At 44.5% G+C, this 15,562-nt stretch overlaps 1 protein-coding gene across 2 annotated transcripts in view; it reads right to left on the bottom strand.

The window, feature by feature from the left end:
• Nucleotides 1-15,393, bottom strand: part of LOC111142514 (elastin microfibril interfacer 2) — a 55,034-nt gene extending 39,641 nt beyond the window's left edge. For both annotated transcript variants that reach the window (XM_022495749.1, XM_022495750.1), the window contains exons 1-2: nucleotides 15,260-15,393; nucleotides 14,627-14,749 (exon numbers count right to left, since the gene is read on the bottom strand). In XM_022495749.1, the coding sequence (XP_022351457.1) occupies nucleotides 14,627-14,749; nucleotides 15,260-15,393 (257 nt within the window). The remainder of the gene's footprint in view (nucleotides 1-14,626; nucleotides 14,750-15,259) is intronic.
• Nucleotides 15,394-15,562: the final 169 nt, after the last annotated feature.

Raw genomic sequence — 15,562 nt, forward strand, 5'->3', positions numbered from 1 at the left:
AAAGATATAAAAAGCATCCAAATTGGCACGCAAGTAGTCAAATTTTACTATTCGCAGATGACATGATACTCTAGAAAATGTGAAAGATTCCACCAAAAAATTGCTAGAACTGATACATGAATTGAGCAGTCGCAGGATAATCAACATATAGGAATGTCTTGCATTTCTTTTTTTTTTTTTTAAAGATTTATTTATTCAAATGAGAGAGGGAGAGCTTGCATACAAGTTAGGGAAGGCACAGAGGGAGATACTCGTTAAGCATAACTCCCACTGATCACAGAGCCCGACAGGGGCTCTACCTCATGACCCATGAGATCCTGACCTGAGTGTAAACCAAGAATCAGATGTTTAACCGACTGAGCTACCCAGGTGCCCCATGTCTTATATTTCTATACACCAGTAATGAAGCAGTAGAAAGAGAACTCAAAGAATCGATCCCATTTACAGTTGCACCGAAAACCATCAGATACCTAGGAATAAACCTAACCAAAGGAGTAAAAGATCTGTACTCCAAAAACCACAGAACACTTATGGGGGTGCCTGGGTGACTCAGTGGGTTAAAGCCTCTGCCTTTGGCTCAGGTCATGTCCTGGGATCAAGCCCCACATTGGGCTCTCTGCTCTGTGGGGAGCCTGCTTCCTCCTCTCTCTCTCTGCCTGCCTCTCTGCCTACTTGTGATCTCTGTCTGTCAAATAAATAAATAAAATCTTTAAAAAAAAAAAAAGAAAACTTATGAAAGAAATTAAAGATAACACACAGAAATGGAAAAACAACCCCATGCTCATGGATTGGAAGAATACTGTTAAAATTCCATACCACCTAAACAATCTACACATTTAATGCAATCCTTATCAAAATACCACCAGCATTTTTCACAGAGGTAGAAAAACTATCCTAAAATTTCTATGGAATCACAAAAGACCCTGAATAGTCAAAATAATCTTGAAAAAGAAAAACAAAGCTGGAGGCATCACAATTCCAGACTTCAAGTTGTATAACAAATCTGTAAATTGGGTGTGGTGCATAAACAATGAATCTTGGAACACTGAAAAAATTAAATTAAAAAAAAAAACCCTGTAAACATCAAGACAGCATGGTACTAGCACAACAGACACATAGATCAATGGAACAGAATGGAAAATCCAGAAATGGACCCTCAACTCTATGGTCAACTAATCTTTGACAAAGCAGTAAAGCATATCCAATGGAAAAAAGACAGTCTCTTCTGGTGTTGGCAAAATGGTATAGAAACATACGAAAGAAAGAAACTGGACCACTCTCTTACACCATACACAAAAATAGACCCCAAATGGATCAAAGACCTAAATGTGAGACAGGAAATCCTACAAGAGAACACAAGCAGTAACCTCTTTGACATTAGCCATAGTAACTTTTTTATAGCTATGTCTCCTGGAGCAAGGGAAACAAAAGCAAAAATAAACTACTGGGACTTAATCAAATAGAAAGCTTCTATATAGTGAATGAAATAATCAACAAAACTAAAAGGCAACCTACTCAATGGGAGAATATTTGCAAATGACCTAAAGGGTTAGTATCCAAAATCTGTAAAGAACTTATCAAACTCAACACCCAAAAAAACCAAATAATCCATTTAAGAAATAGGCAGAAGACATGAATAGACATTTTCCCAAAAACGACTTCCAGATGGCCAACAGACACATGAAAAGATGCTCAATATCATCATCAGGGAAATACAAATCAAAACTACAAGGAGATACCACCTCACACCTGTCAAAATGGCTAACATTAACAACGGAGGACACAACAGATGCTGGCGAGGATGCAGAGAAAGGGGAACCCTCTTACACTGTTGATGGGAATACAAGCTCGTGCAGCCACTGTGGAAAACAGTATGGAGCGTATTCAAAAAGTTAAAAATAAAGCTGCCCTATGACCCAGCAATTCCACTACTAGATATTGAACCAAAGGATACAAAATAGTGATCCGAAGGGGCACATGCATCCCAGTGTTTACAGCAGCAATGTCCACACTAGCCAAACTATGGAAAGAGCGCAGATGTCCATGGACAGATGAATGGATAAAGAAGATGTGGTATATACATATAATGGAATATTACTCAGCCTTCAAAGATAATGAAATCCTGCTATTAGCAACAACATTTATTTGAGAGAGAGGGAAAGTGAAGGGAAGAAGCCGACTCCCCACTGAGCAGAGAGCCTGATGTGGGACTTGATCCCAGGACTCTGAGGTCATGGCCTGAGCCAAAGGCAGGTGTTTATCTGACTGAGCCACCCAGGTGCCCTAGCAACAACAGGGATGAAGCTGGAGTGTATTATGCTAAGTGAAATAAGTCAGTCAAAGAGAGACAAACACCACATGATTTCACTCATGTGGAATTTAAGAAACAAAATAGATGAAGATGGGAGGAGGGGAAAAAGGAGAGAGAGGGAGGTAAACCATCAGAGACTCTTAGCTATAGAGAACAAACTGAGGGTTGATGGAGTGAGGTGGGTGGGGGGTGGGCTGGACGGGTGATGGGTATTAAGGAGGGCACTTGTTGGGATGAGCACTGGGTGCTGTATGTAAGTGATGAATCTCTGAATTCTACCCCTGAAACCAATACTACACCATATGTTAACTAACCAGAATTTAAATGAAAACTTAAGTAAACAAATTGGCATTTTAATATTTGCACCCCCCTTTTACCTCTCAGATATTGGAAAAATAAAATTTGACAATAGCTGTGAAAACTGTGAAACTATAAAGCTTTATCTAAGTGATATCCATACACTCCGTGTGCTATGTGATAAATTTACCATAAGGCAAAAAACTGCAATAAGACTAAAAATATGGGTTCCTTCCATAATAATGGTCTCAATTGCCCATGTGAAAAATTGTAGTTGGTTCCTGACCAAAGGTGATGAACAATGCAGAGACTGTCCCATGCGTAAAGGCAATCCTGCCATAACCTTCAAGTGACAGTCCTTGAACTAACTTGCCTTGCTTCACACATGTGGTCCATTTTGTGGAAACACACTACACAGACCACCCCATGACAGCTCTTCATGTACCCTCAACATGTGCAGAGGAGGGGCCACCAGGCTATTTGACTGGGTGGCTGCTTCTCGTCCTCTGCATGGCCAGGTCTACTTCCCCCACCACACCCACCACATGTTCTCCATGGATGGCATGGACTGAGCTCCCTCCCAACACCCCCTTGGCCCCACCCAGTGCTCCCTCTCTCAGAGCTGTTTTGCACACATGGTCTGATCAACATCTGGAGGCGAAATTCCGATGGTGTCCCAAATCAAAAACCTTCCATGACTTCCCTTTGCCTAAATGAGAAAGCCCAACCTCCCAATACTGGTTGTTATGGGTTGAATTAATGTCCCCCAAAAAAGATATGTTGGAGTCCTCATCCCCCATTCAGGGATGGGCCCTAATCCAATGGGACACAGAGAGAAACAAACAATGGGTAGACACTGGGAAGAAGATGGCCATCTATGCACCCGGGAGAGCAGCTCAGAGCAGACGCCTTCCCTCAGCCCTCAGGAGAAGGCAGCCCTGCAGACAGTTCACACTTCCCCACAGATGCCCCTTCGTTTCCCACCTCCAGGCCCTAACTCACTTCTCTTGTTTTATGCTGGCATATACTCGTTCTCTTGTTTTATATCTGCACATACTCAATGGGAACCATCCTTCAAAGATGCAAAGCTGACAAGTGACATCCTTCAAAGATGCTAAGTGACATCCTGCTAAGATGTCACCACCACCTGCAAACAGGTTTTCGGAGTCCTCCTGGCCAAAGTAATTCCTTCCACCTCTGATCATCCTTGGCTACTTGTACTTCTGTACTGCAACCCTCATTTCCACCTTTCATATTGTAATTATTTCTATCTATGTCTCATTCACTGACTGGATGTGAACTTCTGGAGGGCAAGAGAGAGGTCAGGTTCCTTGCTGTGTCCCCACAGGCCTAGTCCTGGGCCAGATGTAGGCCTTCCACAAAATACTTGTTTAATGAGGGGCGCCTGGATGGCTCAGTCATTAAGCATCTGTCTGGCTCACGTTATGATCCCAGGGTCCTGGGATCAAGCACCACTTCGGGCACCCTGTTCAGTGGGGAGCCTGCTTCTCCCTCTCCCACTCCCCCTGTTTGTGTTCCCTCTCTCAGTGTCTCTGTCTGCCAGATAAATAAAAAAAATCTTTAAAAATATATATTTGTTGTGCTCGCTTCAGCAGCACATATACTAAAATTGGAAAAATATATATTTGTCTAATGAAACGGAGTAACCAACAGTCTCCAAATGAGTCTCTTTAACCCTATTGAGCTTTCTGCCAACTTGAAATGGCTTAAGCTAATTATGCAGCCTCAATCCAACATTTTCCAGGGCTCTAAACATGAAATGTGTTTTTCTTACTCCATTCACTATGGTTTTATCTAGTGCCCTACATCTGTTATACATCTGTTACCATCTAATTTGTTTTCAGAAAAACCAGAGAAGTAACCTTACTATCAATACAAATGAGTTTCCACACCATTTTGCCACAAGCCCTCCACTACAAAACAACTATACACAGACAGTGGTCCGCACATACAAAGGAATACCACTCAATAATACAATACCACTCAACAATACAATCAACTATTGATACCACAGTAGGACATGGATGTACCGCCAAATGAGTACGCTGAATGGAAAAAGGCTAACATAAGAGTACGTAGTATATGACTACTTACACATAAAACACTAGAAAATCCAAACTTATCTACAGTGCTAGAAAGCAGATCAGCTGCTGTCTAGGGGTCATGTGAGGAGAAACCGAAGGAAAGGATGGCCAAGGGGTGTGAGGAAAATTTGGGGGGTAATGGCTATTATCAATATCTTGATTATGACGTTGGCTTCATGGGTGCATACACATGTCAAAGCATTTAGTTATAGAACTTTAAATATGTATGGTTTATGTAGGTTATACCTCGATAAAGCGGTTTTATATTACATATATGTATATATATATATACATACATATATAAATATTATAACGTATAATATTTATATATAAATATAATACAAATATAAAATAAATATTATATACATACACAATGCATTTCTGCACTAGGGTGTTTAAAATCTCTTCAGGACTATGAAATTGAGTGCCAGAGAGTCTTGTCTTGACGATGCAATAATAGAACTCCATTAAGTAGAAACCAAAACCACAACATTAAGTGTTTTTCAGTTTTTCAAAATGAGGATTTAACTAAAGTTTTGGGTTTTCTTTTTAAATGGATCATATTACTCTTCACACAGCTATTTGCTTTATCTATTGGGAATATAGACCTAATGTTTATTTTTGTACTTTTCAAGGTATGGATCATTGACTAAGGAAGATCGTCAAAACAGAATTTTTTCTAAGTTCCTTCAGATTGCCATTTTGTAAAAACAAACAAAATTGCCATTTTGCACAATATAACACACAGAAAACCAAAGACATAAATTAGCGTTTTGAAAATATGACAAGGGGCACCTGGGTGGCTCAGCTGGTTAAGCGTCTGCCTTCAGCTTGGGTCATGATCCCAGCACTCTGGGATCGAGCCCCAAGGCCAGGCTCCTTGCTCAGGGGGGAGTCTGCTTCTCCCTCTCCCAGTACCCCTTCTCCCGTGCATGTTCTCTCTCTCACTCACTCTCTACCTCTCAGATAAATAAAATTTTTTCTCTTTAAAAAATAAAATAAAATAGGACAGAGTGACTACTCTTTGAGATTATTATTTTCCCAGTGCCAATTCTGACAAGGAGTGTTTGGAGGGCACTGTGCTGTTTGGTTCAGGAAGCAAGCCATGGATGGGGTTTCTGCCTTCCCTCCTGCACCCTCAGTGAGCAAGGAATCTGTGTTCTATCTTGCTAGCTGTTTTTGCCATAACGCAACAGAATGACTCCCAAATATCTTGTGATTTGCCAGAAGATGATGCAGCGTGTTGGGAGGGGAAAAGGGTGCTTCGTTGATTGTGACCGAGTCAGACCCCTGACCTGGCACTGTTGTCCTGGAAAGCTGCTGTCCCAGCTGAAAGCAGCTGATGAATCTCCCACGCACACCCCCGGACGCCTGAACCAGGCCCGGGGCTTCTCAGAACAGCCGGCAGGACCCAAGATTCTGGAATGTTCAGAATATTGAAAAAGGCTCAACTCTGCCTCCCTGCCCAAGGCCTCATTCCACCGGCTCAGGAGAGCTCTTTGCGTTGACACTGACACAAGCCAGAGAAACGCTTAATGGTGAAAAGATCTCCCGCAAACGGCTGGATTGTGAAACTCGCCCCGCCCTGGGTTATGTCGCAATCAGAGCTAGAGCTCTGGGGCTCTGTTTTCAGAGAAGGAGACAAATTCTAAGAGACTCTTAACCAAAGGAAACAAACGGAGGGTGACTGGGTGATGGACATTACAGAAGGCACGTGATGTGATGAGCACTGTGTGTTACACACAACTGATAAATTACTGAACCCTACCTCTGCAACTAATGATATACTATATGTTGGCTAATTGCACTTAAATAAAAAGAATTCAAGATACGTGGAAAACCTCAGCAGAAAAACAGGTGGCATTTTCACCACTGTAGTTCAGGAAAAAAAAAAAAATTAGGTCCGTATCCCACAATGCTTCAACAGCATCCTTGTTGAGCAGCTATAGAGAAACAACTTGAAGAAGGAAATCTCTAGAACCTTTTTTTAATAATGGATTGTGAGCAAATCTCTTAAAAGATAACTGAATAAAGCCCATTCGGCAGACCCTGTACTATCACAAATATGTATGAAGCCAGAGAATGTTAGGAAAATTTGAGAGGTCTCCTAGTAAATTTCCTTTTATTGAAATGGCCAGTGTGAGAAGGCTTCATCTAAACCATCGGTCTCTTAAGCAAATGCCTAGTAAAATACACTGCCCTAAAAGGCTGACACTGCAGAGAATAATGTTTAGGCGTATTCCCTAATCTAATATTTTCTTAGTGGAGAGTGAGGGGGAGGGGCAGGGGGTGGAGAACAGCTGGGTCCTAACACACCCAGAAAAGTTTGCTTCTACAGCATTTTCAAACCAGGGATTTGGTTAGTTTGAACTGCCCCTACTTTTGTCCAGCACACATCACCACTTTAAAACAAGAAAGAAAGAAGAAAACTGCTTGGGCAGTTTCATTTTAATCATTTCATTATTTTCCTCCAATAGGAACTGCTGTCACGTGGACAACAACTATGTTCCTCTCTCAAGCTGTCCAGGAAAATTGTTCTCCGTGTGGAGAAGTCAGGCTGGCATCATCTTATCAAGTGGGTCTTTGTTATTTTTAAGTCCAGAAAACAACTTTATCAAAGACAGAAGCAGTTAATTCTGAGTCATTAAAAAAAGTCAGTGTTTGTTTGGACCAGCAGTAAGTCAGAAGAACATTTGGGTGACAGTCTGTACGTAGTCTGAACACTGGTACAGTCTGTCAGCTTTAGGTTTTCAAGACCAGTATGAAAAACACTGGGTAACTGTGCTGTGCAGTACTTACTGTATTATTCACACTCAGTGAACCTTAGTGACGTCCTGCTGTTATCAAACAGAGGAAGAGGACTTTTTCTCAAGGCAAAGGGTTAAAGCAGCACAGCGGCTGGCCGAAAGGTGATTGAGCTCATTCTCCCCAAAAGGGAGAATGAGCAGAGTTCCCGAGGCCCACGCAACCTGGAAGGTCCCTCTGGCTCTCCACCCAGCAACCACAGACCCGCACACACCTGCAGGACCAGTGACCAGGGCCCACCACCCCCAGAATGTTTACTTTACATCGTCCATAATTACCGATATGCATCCCCCAAAGAAACCATTGCTGACTCTGCTTCCGAAGCACTCTCTAAGTCAATGTCATGTCCGAAAGCTGATTTTACTCATTTACTTAATTCTTATCTTTGTTTACGGAGTTTATTTCATTTTTTTGGCACTTCAGACCTTCTCTAACATGCCCAGAAGCATTAACTCCAAATTCGAATCCTTCAACGATAAGCCCACCTGAGAAGCAGCAACACTCCAAATGATGAGAATAAGGAATGTTCATGAGACTTTCCTGCTAAGTGTACCCTACAGGAGTATGAAGTGCACTCTTCTTTTTACCAAATGGAATGGTTTATTTTTTTAAACTTATTTGTATTTAAATTCAATTAATTAACATATAATGTATTATTGGTTTCAGGGGTAGAGGTCAGTGGTTCATCAGTTGCCTAAAACACCCTTGGGACCCCTGGGTGGCTCAGTTGGTTAAGCTGCTGCCTTCAGCTCGGGTCATGATCCCAGGGTCCTGGGATGGAGCCCCACATCGGACTCCTTGCTCAGTGGGGAGTCTGCTTCTCTCTCTGCCTCTGCCTGCCACTCTGCCTGCTTGTGCTCTCTCTCTCTCTCTGACAAATAAATAAATAAAATCTTTAAACAAAACAAAACAAATACCCAGTACTCATTAGATCACGTGCCCTCCTTAATGTCCATGACCCAGTCACCCCACCCACCATGATAGCGCACTTTTATAAAAAGTTCTGTTAGCTATGGTACTTCACCAGGAACGTAGAGATGAGGAGAATGTGCCTCAGAGAGGCTGAGGGACTTGCCTGAAGTCACACAGCTCGGTGGCAGTAGAGCAGAGGCCAGAAGCCAAGGTTTCTATTTCCTCTTCCAAAACACATTGGCCACATCAGTCAGTTAGAGGGACTACCTCAGGGGACACTTGCTCCATTTATCTCCCCTTTCCTGGCTACCTTGGAATTTTAGTTCATTTACCAAGTGCCAACAGAGAACAGATCAGTGGGGAAAGACCAAATAAAGGGACAAAAAGGGGGTTAACGAGAAGCAATTGTTTTTAAGACCATAAGCTCTATTTGAATCCCATTTATTTTAATAAAAGGTGGAAAATGTAGCCCTGAACCACAAACTTCTTCTAAGACCCCTGTCTCTGTCCTAACTTATCTGGCTGAGCTTGTGATAAGAAAAACACGACTGTAGAAGGGCTCTACAAACCTAGCATCTGATCTACCAGGAACCTAAGAAGAGGGAAAGGACGAAAGTACAAAGAAGCTTGAAAGGAAGGTCAGAAGATTTTAGGGCAACAAGACAGAGATAGCCCCGAAAAGCTGATAAGGAAGGCCAACTGAAGAAGGGGTGAAAGTGCATACGGCTCTTGGGGTCAGGGGACTGCCACTCCAAGCGTGCATTCTCTCCTTCTCCAGACACCAGCTCAGGCTCCCTCAGTTGATTCAAATTACCCTCAAACCCAAGGAGCAAAGTTTTTAACAGCCAACTGACTACAAGATGTTTAAAAGCTGAAGGAAAAAAAAATTACCCTCCAAGCTATATGCACAAGAGGCAAGTGTTCCAGGTGAATGGAATTCCATTCCTGGAGATGTAGAAACTGTAGAATTTACTCTAGAAGATATAAGTCCTCATTATTTTTGCAGCCTTAAGTGTTCTTTGTCCAAAAAAAAAAAAAAGCTTTTCCTGGTTGAGATCGCTCTCTAATAGACAACTTTACTTCCAACTGAATGACGGTCTGCTGCTTCCTCTTAGAATCTGAGAATTCGAGGAGTTCTGGAACTCAGCACTTAGAACTCAACACCTGCTATACATTCACAAATTCTTCTTCTGTGTTATCACAGTGCCACAGGCTCCCCTAGCTGGTCCCACCCAGTTCCTGCCCCAACTGATGAGATTCTTTTAAAGAGCTCATAGGAAAAATTCCACCCCGATGCAACACACCCGAGAGGGGGCAGGAGCAGGGTTGGGTAGATGCTGATAAACCCAAGTCAGTTTGTGCGCACAGAGTAGGAAACCCCGCCCTACAGAGCCTCAGCCCCGAGCTGGTAGCAAAGCGAATACAGGGAAATGATCCTGCCTTCCAGCTGGGAATCCCCAGATGTCCTCCCCTACAGGGCAGCTGCTCTGCACAAAGGACGCCCCCCAAATGCCTCAAATACTAACAGAAGTCAGCTGGACTTGAAGCAGTGGAGTGGGAGGTTAAGGACTATCCAGAATCACTGCGCTATGCATGAACGATGCAGGAAAGGAAACAATGCCTCGTCCAAGAAGGAGAAGATAACGCCATCTCCTACCAGCAGTCCACACAAACACGACCACCATGTAGACGGGGATCTAGGAAACCTCAGACCATCGACCCTGCCTTCCATCTCACCAGGGGTGCCAATGTCCCAGCACCTGCTGTGGCAGGCATCACACTCACCCTTGGGTGTGGATCCAGACAGCAAAGGACCATGTGGTGTGGAGGGAGAAGAGTCTAAGGCTTGGAACTATGACTGGATTTGGATCCAGGATCGACTACTTCCTAACAACATGACCTTCTGTAGAATGGGGATAATGCCGCCATGCAGTTGCTCTGAAGATGTAAGGGGATGAAGGGGTTCCTCTCATTACAGTAACGTGCCCATGAGAGGTTCTCTCACCCAAGTCAGGCCCTGAATACTTTATTAAAATAAGACATCAAAAGGACAAGACATGGATGCTGCTGCAGATGTGGAGAAAAGGAAATGCTTCTTCACTGTGGGTAGGAATGTAAATTGGTAAAACCACTATGGAAAACAGCGTGGAGTTTCCTCAAAAAGTTAAAAATAGAAGTACACTATGATCCAGCAACTTCACTTCTTGGTATATACACAAAGGAAACAAAGATTCAATGTTAAACAGATGTCAGCACCCCATCCTCACGACATGGAAGCAACCTATGCGTCTGCTGACTGATGAGCGGATAAGGAAGTTGTGGTTTATACAGACAATGGAATACTATTCTGCCATTAAAAAAAAATCCTACCATGTGAGGATGAAGCTTGAGGGCATTACGCCAAGTGAAGGAAGTCAGAGAAAGAAATTCTGTATGTCTGTATGTAGACATACATAGTATGCATGTGTATATTCTCACTTATGCACAGAATCTAAAAGAAATACAAACTCATAGAAAATCCAGATTTGTGGCTAACAGAGGGAAGCGTGGGGTGAGTGGGAACTGGACGAAGGTGGTCAAAGGTGCAAACTTCCAGTTGTAACAAAGTTCTGGGGATGTAATGTACGTAAGTGTATGTACATACATACACTGCTATATGGTGTATTTGAAATCTGTTAAGAGAGTAGATCCTAAGGGTTGCATCACAAGGAAAAAACTTGCCCTTTTTGTTGTGGTTGTTTCCATGAGATGATGGATGTTAACTTACTGTGACAATCATTTCACAACATATATAAGTCCTTAGGCTGTATACCTTAAATTTATGCAGTGCTGTATGTCAACTAAATCTCAATAAAATGGAAAAATTAAAAAAAAAACGTATAACATAGTGGACAGTATGAAAAATTATAGTCCAATGCATCGAAGCAAATAACCCACACAAACAGTTCTCAATCACTTTTACATGGGAAATGCCTTTTATGAAAGGTGTAATTGTTCTTAATAGTTGAGTACTGGGCAATCTACGAAAGGCACACACTAAAACAAACAAATGCACTCTCCATCGCTATGGGGCCAAAGGCCAGAAGCCCTGGGTTTGCGGGCAGCTCAGCCACTTAGCGTCACGTGACCGTAGATAAGTTAGGGAACATCTAGCCTCTGTTTCCTCATTGGCAAGACGGGGACCATGGTTTCCATCTTGAACAGTTGTTGCAAGAATTAAATAACCTCATCTACGGAATGAAAAGCCCCAACGCAGCATCTGACACACAGAAGTTTCTTTCGGTCTCAGAAAAATAATGACTCAAAATGCGCACATACACAAACACCCTCTCTGCCCTAGTTTCACATAACGATGCCCAAATTGGCAACCTGGAATCGAAGGCTCTTCATATATGCAAATGGAGCAAGGTCTAACCCTTCTGGAAAGGCACATGGGCTAGGTCTGTACAGCCTGCCGAGGTTCAGTGCCCAATGACACGACCAGGCACAGATGTTCTCCACTTATTTCTATGGACTTCCCATTAAACCTCGTTTCCTAGCTGATTTCCCCCCGTGTCTGAGAGTTTGCTCAGCGTCTCCCTTGGCTTCTCCACTTCCATCTCAGAACACGCAGCATTTTCTAAGTGATTCTTCACCTGCTTGGCTACTATCAACTCCCTTTTTTCCACCGAAGACTTTGGAACACATGTGATGCCTGTGTTACAGAGTTTCCTCTTGACCTATTCCCTTAATCTCACACGAACTGCGATGCCTGTCTGCCACTGACCTGACACTATCCTTTCTGCAGAAGCAAATTTTCCTGCTAGCTAAAGCCACCGGCCTCACGGGACCCCTCAACCTATGGACTTCCCCTCCTGAGGTCCCTAAGATGAAGTTTCCTCGTCTAAAGTTGGCTTTGCTTTCTCTCCTTTCTGGTTCCTCCTTCTCCTTTCCCTCCACCATGCCTAGAAACTCCACCCAGCCCCAATCCTCGCAAGGCCTTGCTGGTGCACACCTGCCCCTCCCAGGTACTCAGCGGGCCCCAGCTGCCAAACTGCATTCTGGCTCCAACCTCTCGGCCAACCTCCAGCCTCAGGTTCTAAGGATCAAATCCTGAAGACCTCATCTGAAAACGACCCCATGAACTGAGAGAAGTGACTGGGACTTCTGAATTCATCAGAAACACCTGGGAAATTCCATGTTAAATAGCCATTCATTCTCTTTAAGTATAAAGAGGCTCTGACTTCCATCATCCACCAAGCATCAAAATTTAGGACACATTTAGTAGTTGAAAAATTAGGTAAACCATTCCTTTTCTAGCTCTAAAGAAACAGAAAAAAGTCAAGACTGAATTAACTATTTACATTTCAAAATGTTCAGATTGACCAGCTAAAACAGTCTGTTCTTATTTTTAAAATTTCACACTTACAATGCAGTATCTAAAATATAAAAACAATTGAATTGTTTTAGGTGGCTATTATGGAAGAAAAACACCAGGTCACTTATTTTGGTTCTATTTAAGAAAACAACAGAAACATCTGTCACTTCTTATAGCAATTTTTGTTGTCCTTCCCACTGGGAAAATATGCTCCAACTGCCTTTCATTAACCTGCTGATCTGGAGGTGATTTGCTCCCCACTGACGACAAAGAATTTGTTCCACTGAGTTTTGGTCAAAAACAACAATTAAATCATCATTTAATTTTGCAAGCACTAAAAGAATTTCAGATAATTTAAAAGAAAAGAAAAACATCTTTTAAATGAAAAGCATGACCTCCCCAAATGAAAAATTCATTTATCTGAGTTGCCACAAGTCTTTAGGTAATAGCAAACCACAAAATGCAGTTCTTGGGTAAAACAAATGAAATGTTCCTGACTAATAATTCTAAGTTTAAGCACATCCATTCAAACCGTGTTGAGTACTTAGTTCACGTCTCTGTCACCATGTAAAAATCTTACTCGGTTCTCCCTTCCCTGACTGCTGCCATGGACTGCGAGGTCTACAGACTGTGGAGTACAGATACAAGCACTATGACAGCGTGCATCCCCTCTGACAAATCCAACTCAGGGAGCTAGGGATTCCATGTCTGCCTGTTCCTCTGTATATTCGAGGGGGGCTGTATGTCTCTTCTAGGCCATTGTTGTTGTTGCTCTTGGCCTACCAGGAATTATCCCTTCCCTGTTTGCAGTTCCCACAACAGCCCAAGTGGAATGATCCAGAGGCGACTTCCACCCCACAAAGCCTGAAGCCTCATCTACCGCCTTCTGGAATAAGATTTCCTGGAGTACAGTTTCAGTCTGTCCCTTTGCTTTGCCAAAGACAGATCCGCCTACTGGCTATTCTTTGCTGTAATGACAACAGTGCCCTAAGACAAACAACTTATTCTTAGGGGAAAACAATTCATTTCAACCACCCCATGTGTTCCCCAACAGCCACTGATTCACATCACTCCTCCTCTGATAACCAACTTACCCCAAAACACAAAGGATTACCAGAAGACAACTGAGTGTGTGTGAGGTAGTTAACGGAATATCTATTCCATCGCACTGCTTCCTCCTTGTTTTTTTTTTTAAGATGATGAAATCTTTATAAGCAAAATGATGATTAATTCTCATCAAAAAGATGACCATTTTCTCCCGACAAAGTCTTTGCTGAATCCCCAAATCTAACATAAAAAAATGACTCACTTTTAAGCAAGTTATTGCTGGGACTTCAGTTTAGAGAGCTATAACGCTGGAAGAGGTCCGTTTTATGGGGCCATTTGGACAAAACTCGCCTTTTTAAGGACACGGGCTAGAACAAACCTCTCAGCTAATCCTACATTTCAACGTTTTTAGCCTATACATTTTGGAATCTTCTGTGTGTCCCAGCACACACAATATGGATCTAATTAGGTCCAGCTGCCTTATGTTAGTAATAAAATTGAAAGAAAGAAAAAAAAAAAGAGGTGGGGGTGGGGGCTTCGTTCACCCCTCCTATACCCCGGTGATCACAAGCTCGCAAGTCGTGCGCATCCTCTATGGTCACTCAGGGCAACACACGCTTCTAAAATCCCCCAGCGCGCCCGGGACCCCGCTCAGCGTTCAGTCTTCTCAGCTGCTGAGTTTTCTCTCTCCCTCTGGAAGAGATTTACCGACCGGCTGGAGCCCAACGCTCCGACGCCACCCACCGCCCAGGCCACGACGCACCCCGCCCGCTCCTGGGCTCAAGGACTTACACCAGCGCCGACGGACAGGGCATCTGGTTCCAGGCACAGTTGTACTGAGCCTGAATAAAACTCTCACTTCCCTCCAGCACAGAGCAGCTCACATTCTTGTTCACGATGTAGGCGCACCAGTTCCTGGGGTGAAGGAGAGAGAGCGAGAAGCCACAGTGTAAACCCCGAGAACAATGAGGCTGGAGGAGAAGGGGCCAGCGGATAAGAGCCGCGGACCCAGCGAGGCTCCGGGAGCCCCGCGTCTCTGCGGAGGAGGGAGCCCCACAAAGCAGCCAACCGAGGGAGCGCGGCTGCGCCTTCGGGGAACGCGCACCTTTAGCCGACAATAAAAGTAAAGTGCTTGTGGTCCCAGGGGCTTCCGTAATTCTTGGTCGCCCTGCTCTGCGGGACACTCCCTGCGCCCCGCGGCCCAGGAGGCAGCACTGCTGAAAGGGCTGGCAAGATCCACCGCGCGGGCGGTGGAGCGCACGGCCCTCCCGGGAGGAGGTGCCACCCAGGCAGCCCAAGGGGGACCCCCGGCTGCTGCTCTTCGCCTTCGGCAGGGCAGTTGCGGACCCGGCTGTGGGTCGGGGAGGAGGAGGCTGGGGGCCCAGGGCTCGGTGCGGGGATCCGGGAGAGGGACGGCGCACTTACTTGTTCCTGGCTCCCGGCCGCGCGGGGTGCATGGGCTGCGGGCCGGCGTGGCACAGCCCTGCGCCGCCCAGGGTCAGCAATGCCAGCGCCCAGCGCCAGGATGCGCGGGGCCGGGGCCGTGTCCGCTGCCACATACTGCGCGCGGCGGGCGTGCCCCGCCGGCCGGATCCGGAGCGCTGAGGGTCGAGGCTGGCGCCGCGAGGCTGCGGGCGGACGGGGCGCTGCCGGAGAAGGCAGGAGAGGCTTGGGCGCTTGGCGACGCCCCCGCCCGCACTCCGCGGCCACCCCCTCCGGCTTCTCGCT

This window comes from Enhydra lutris, unplaced genomic scaffold (genome assembly GCF_002288905.1).
Source record: "Enhydra lutris kenyoni isolate GAN:26980312 unplaced genomic scaffold, ASM228890v2 scaffoldscaffold8, whole genome shotgun sequence".
In the NCBI taxonomy this organism is placed as follows: Eukaryota; Metazoa; Chordata; class Mammalia; order Carnivora; family Mustelidae; genus Enhydra; species Enhydra lutris.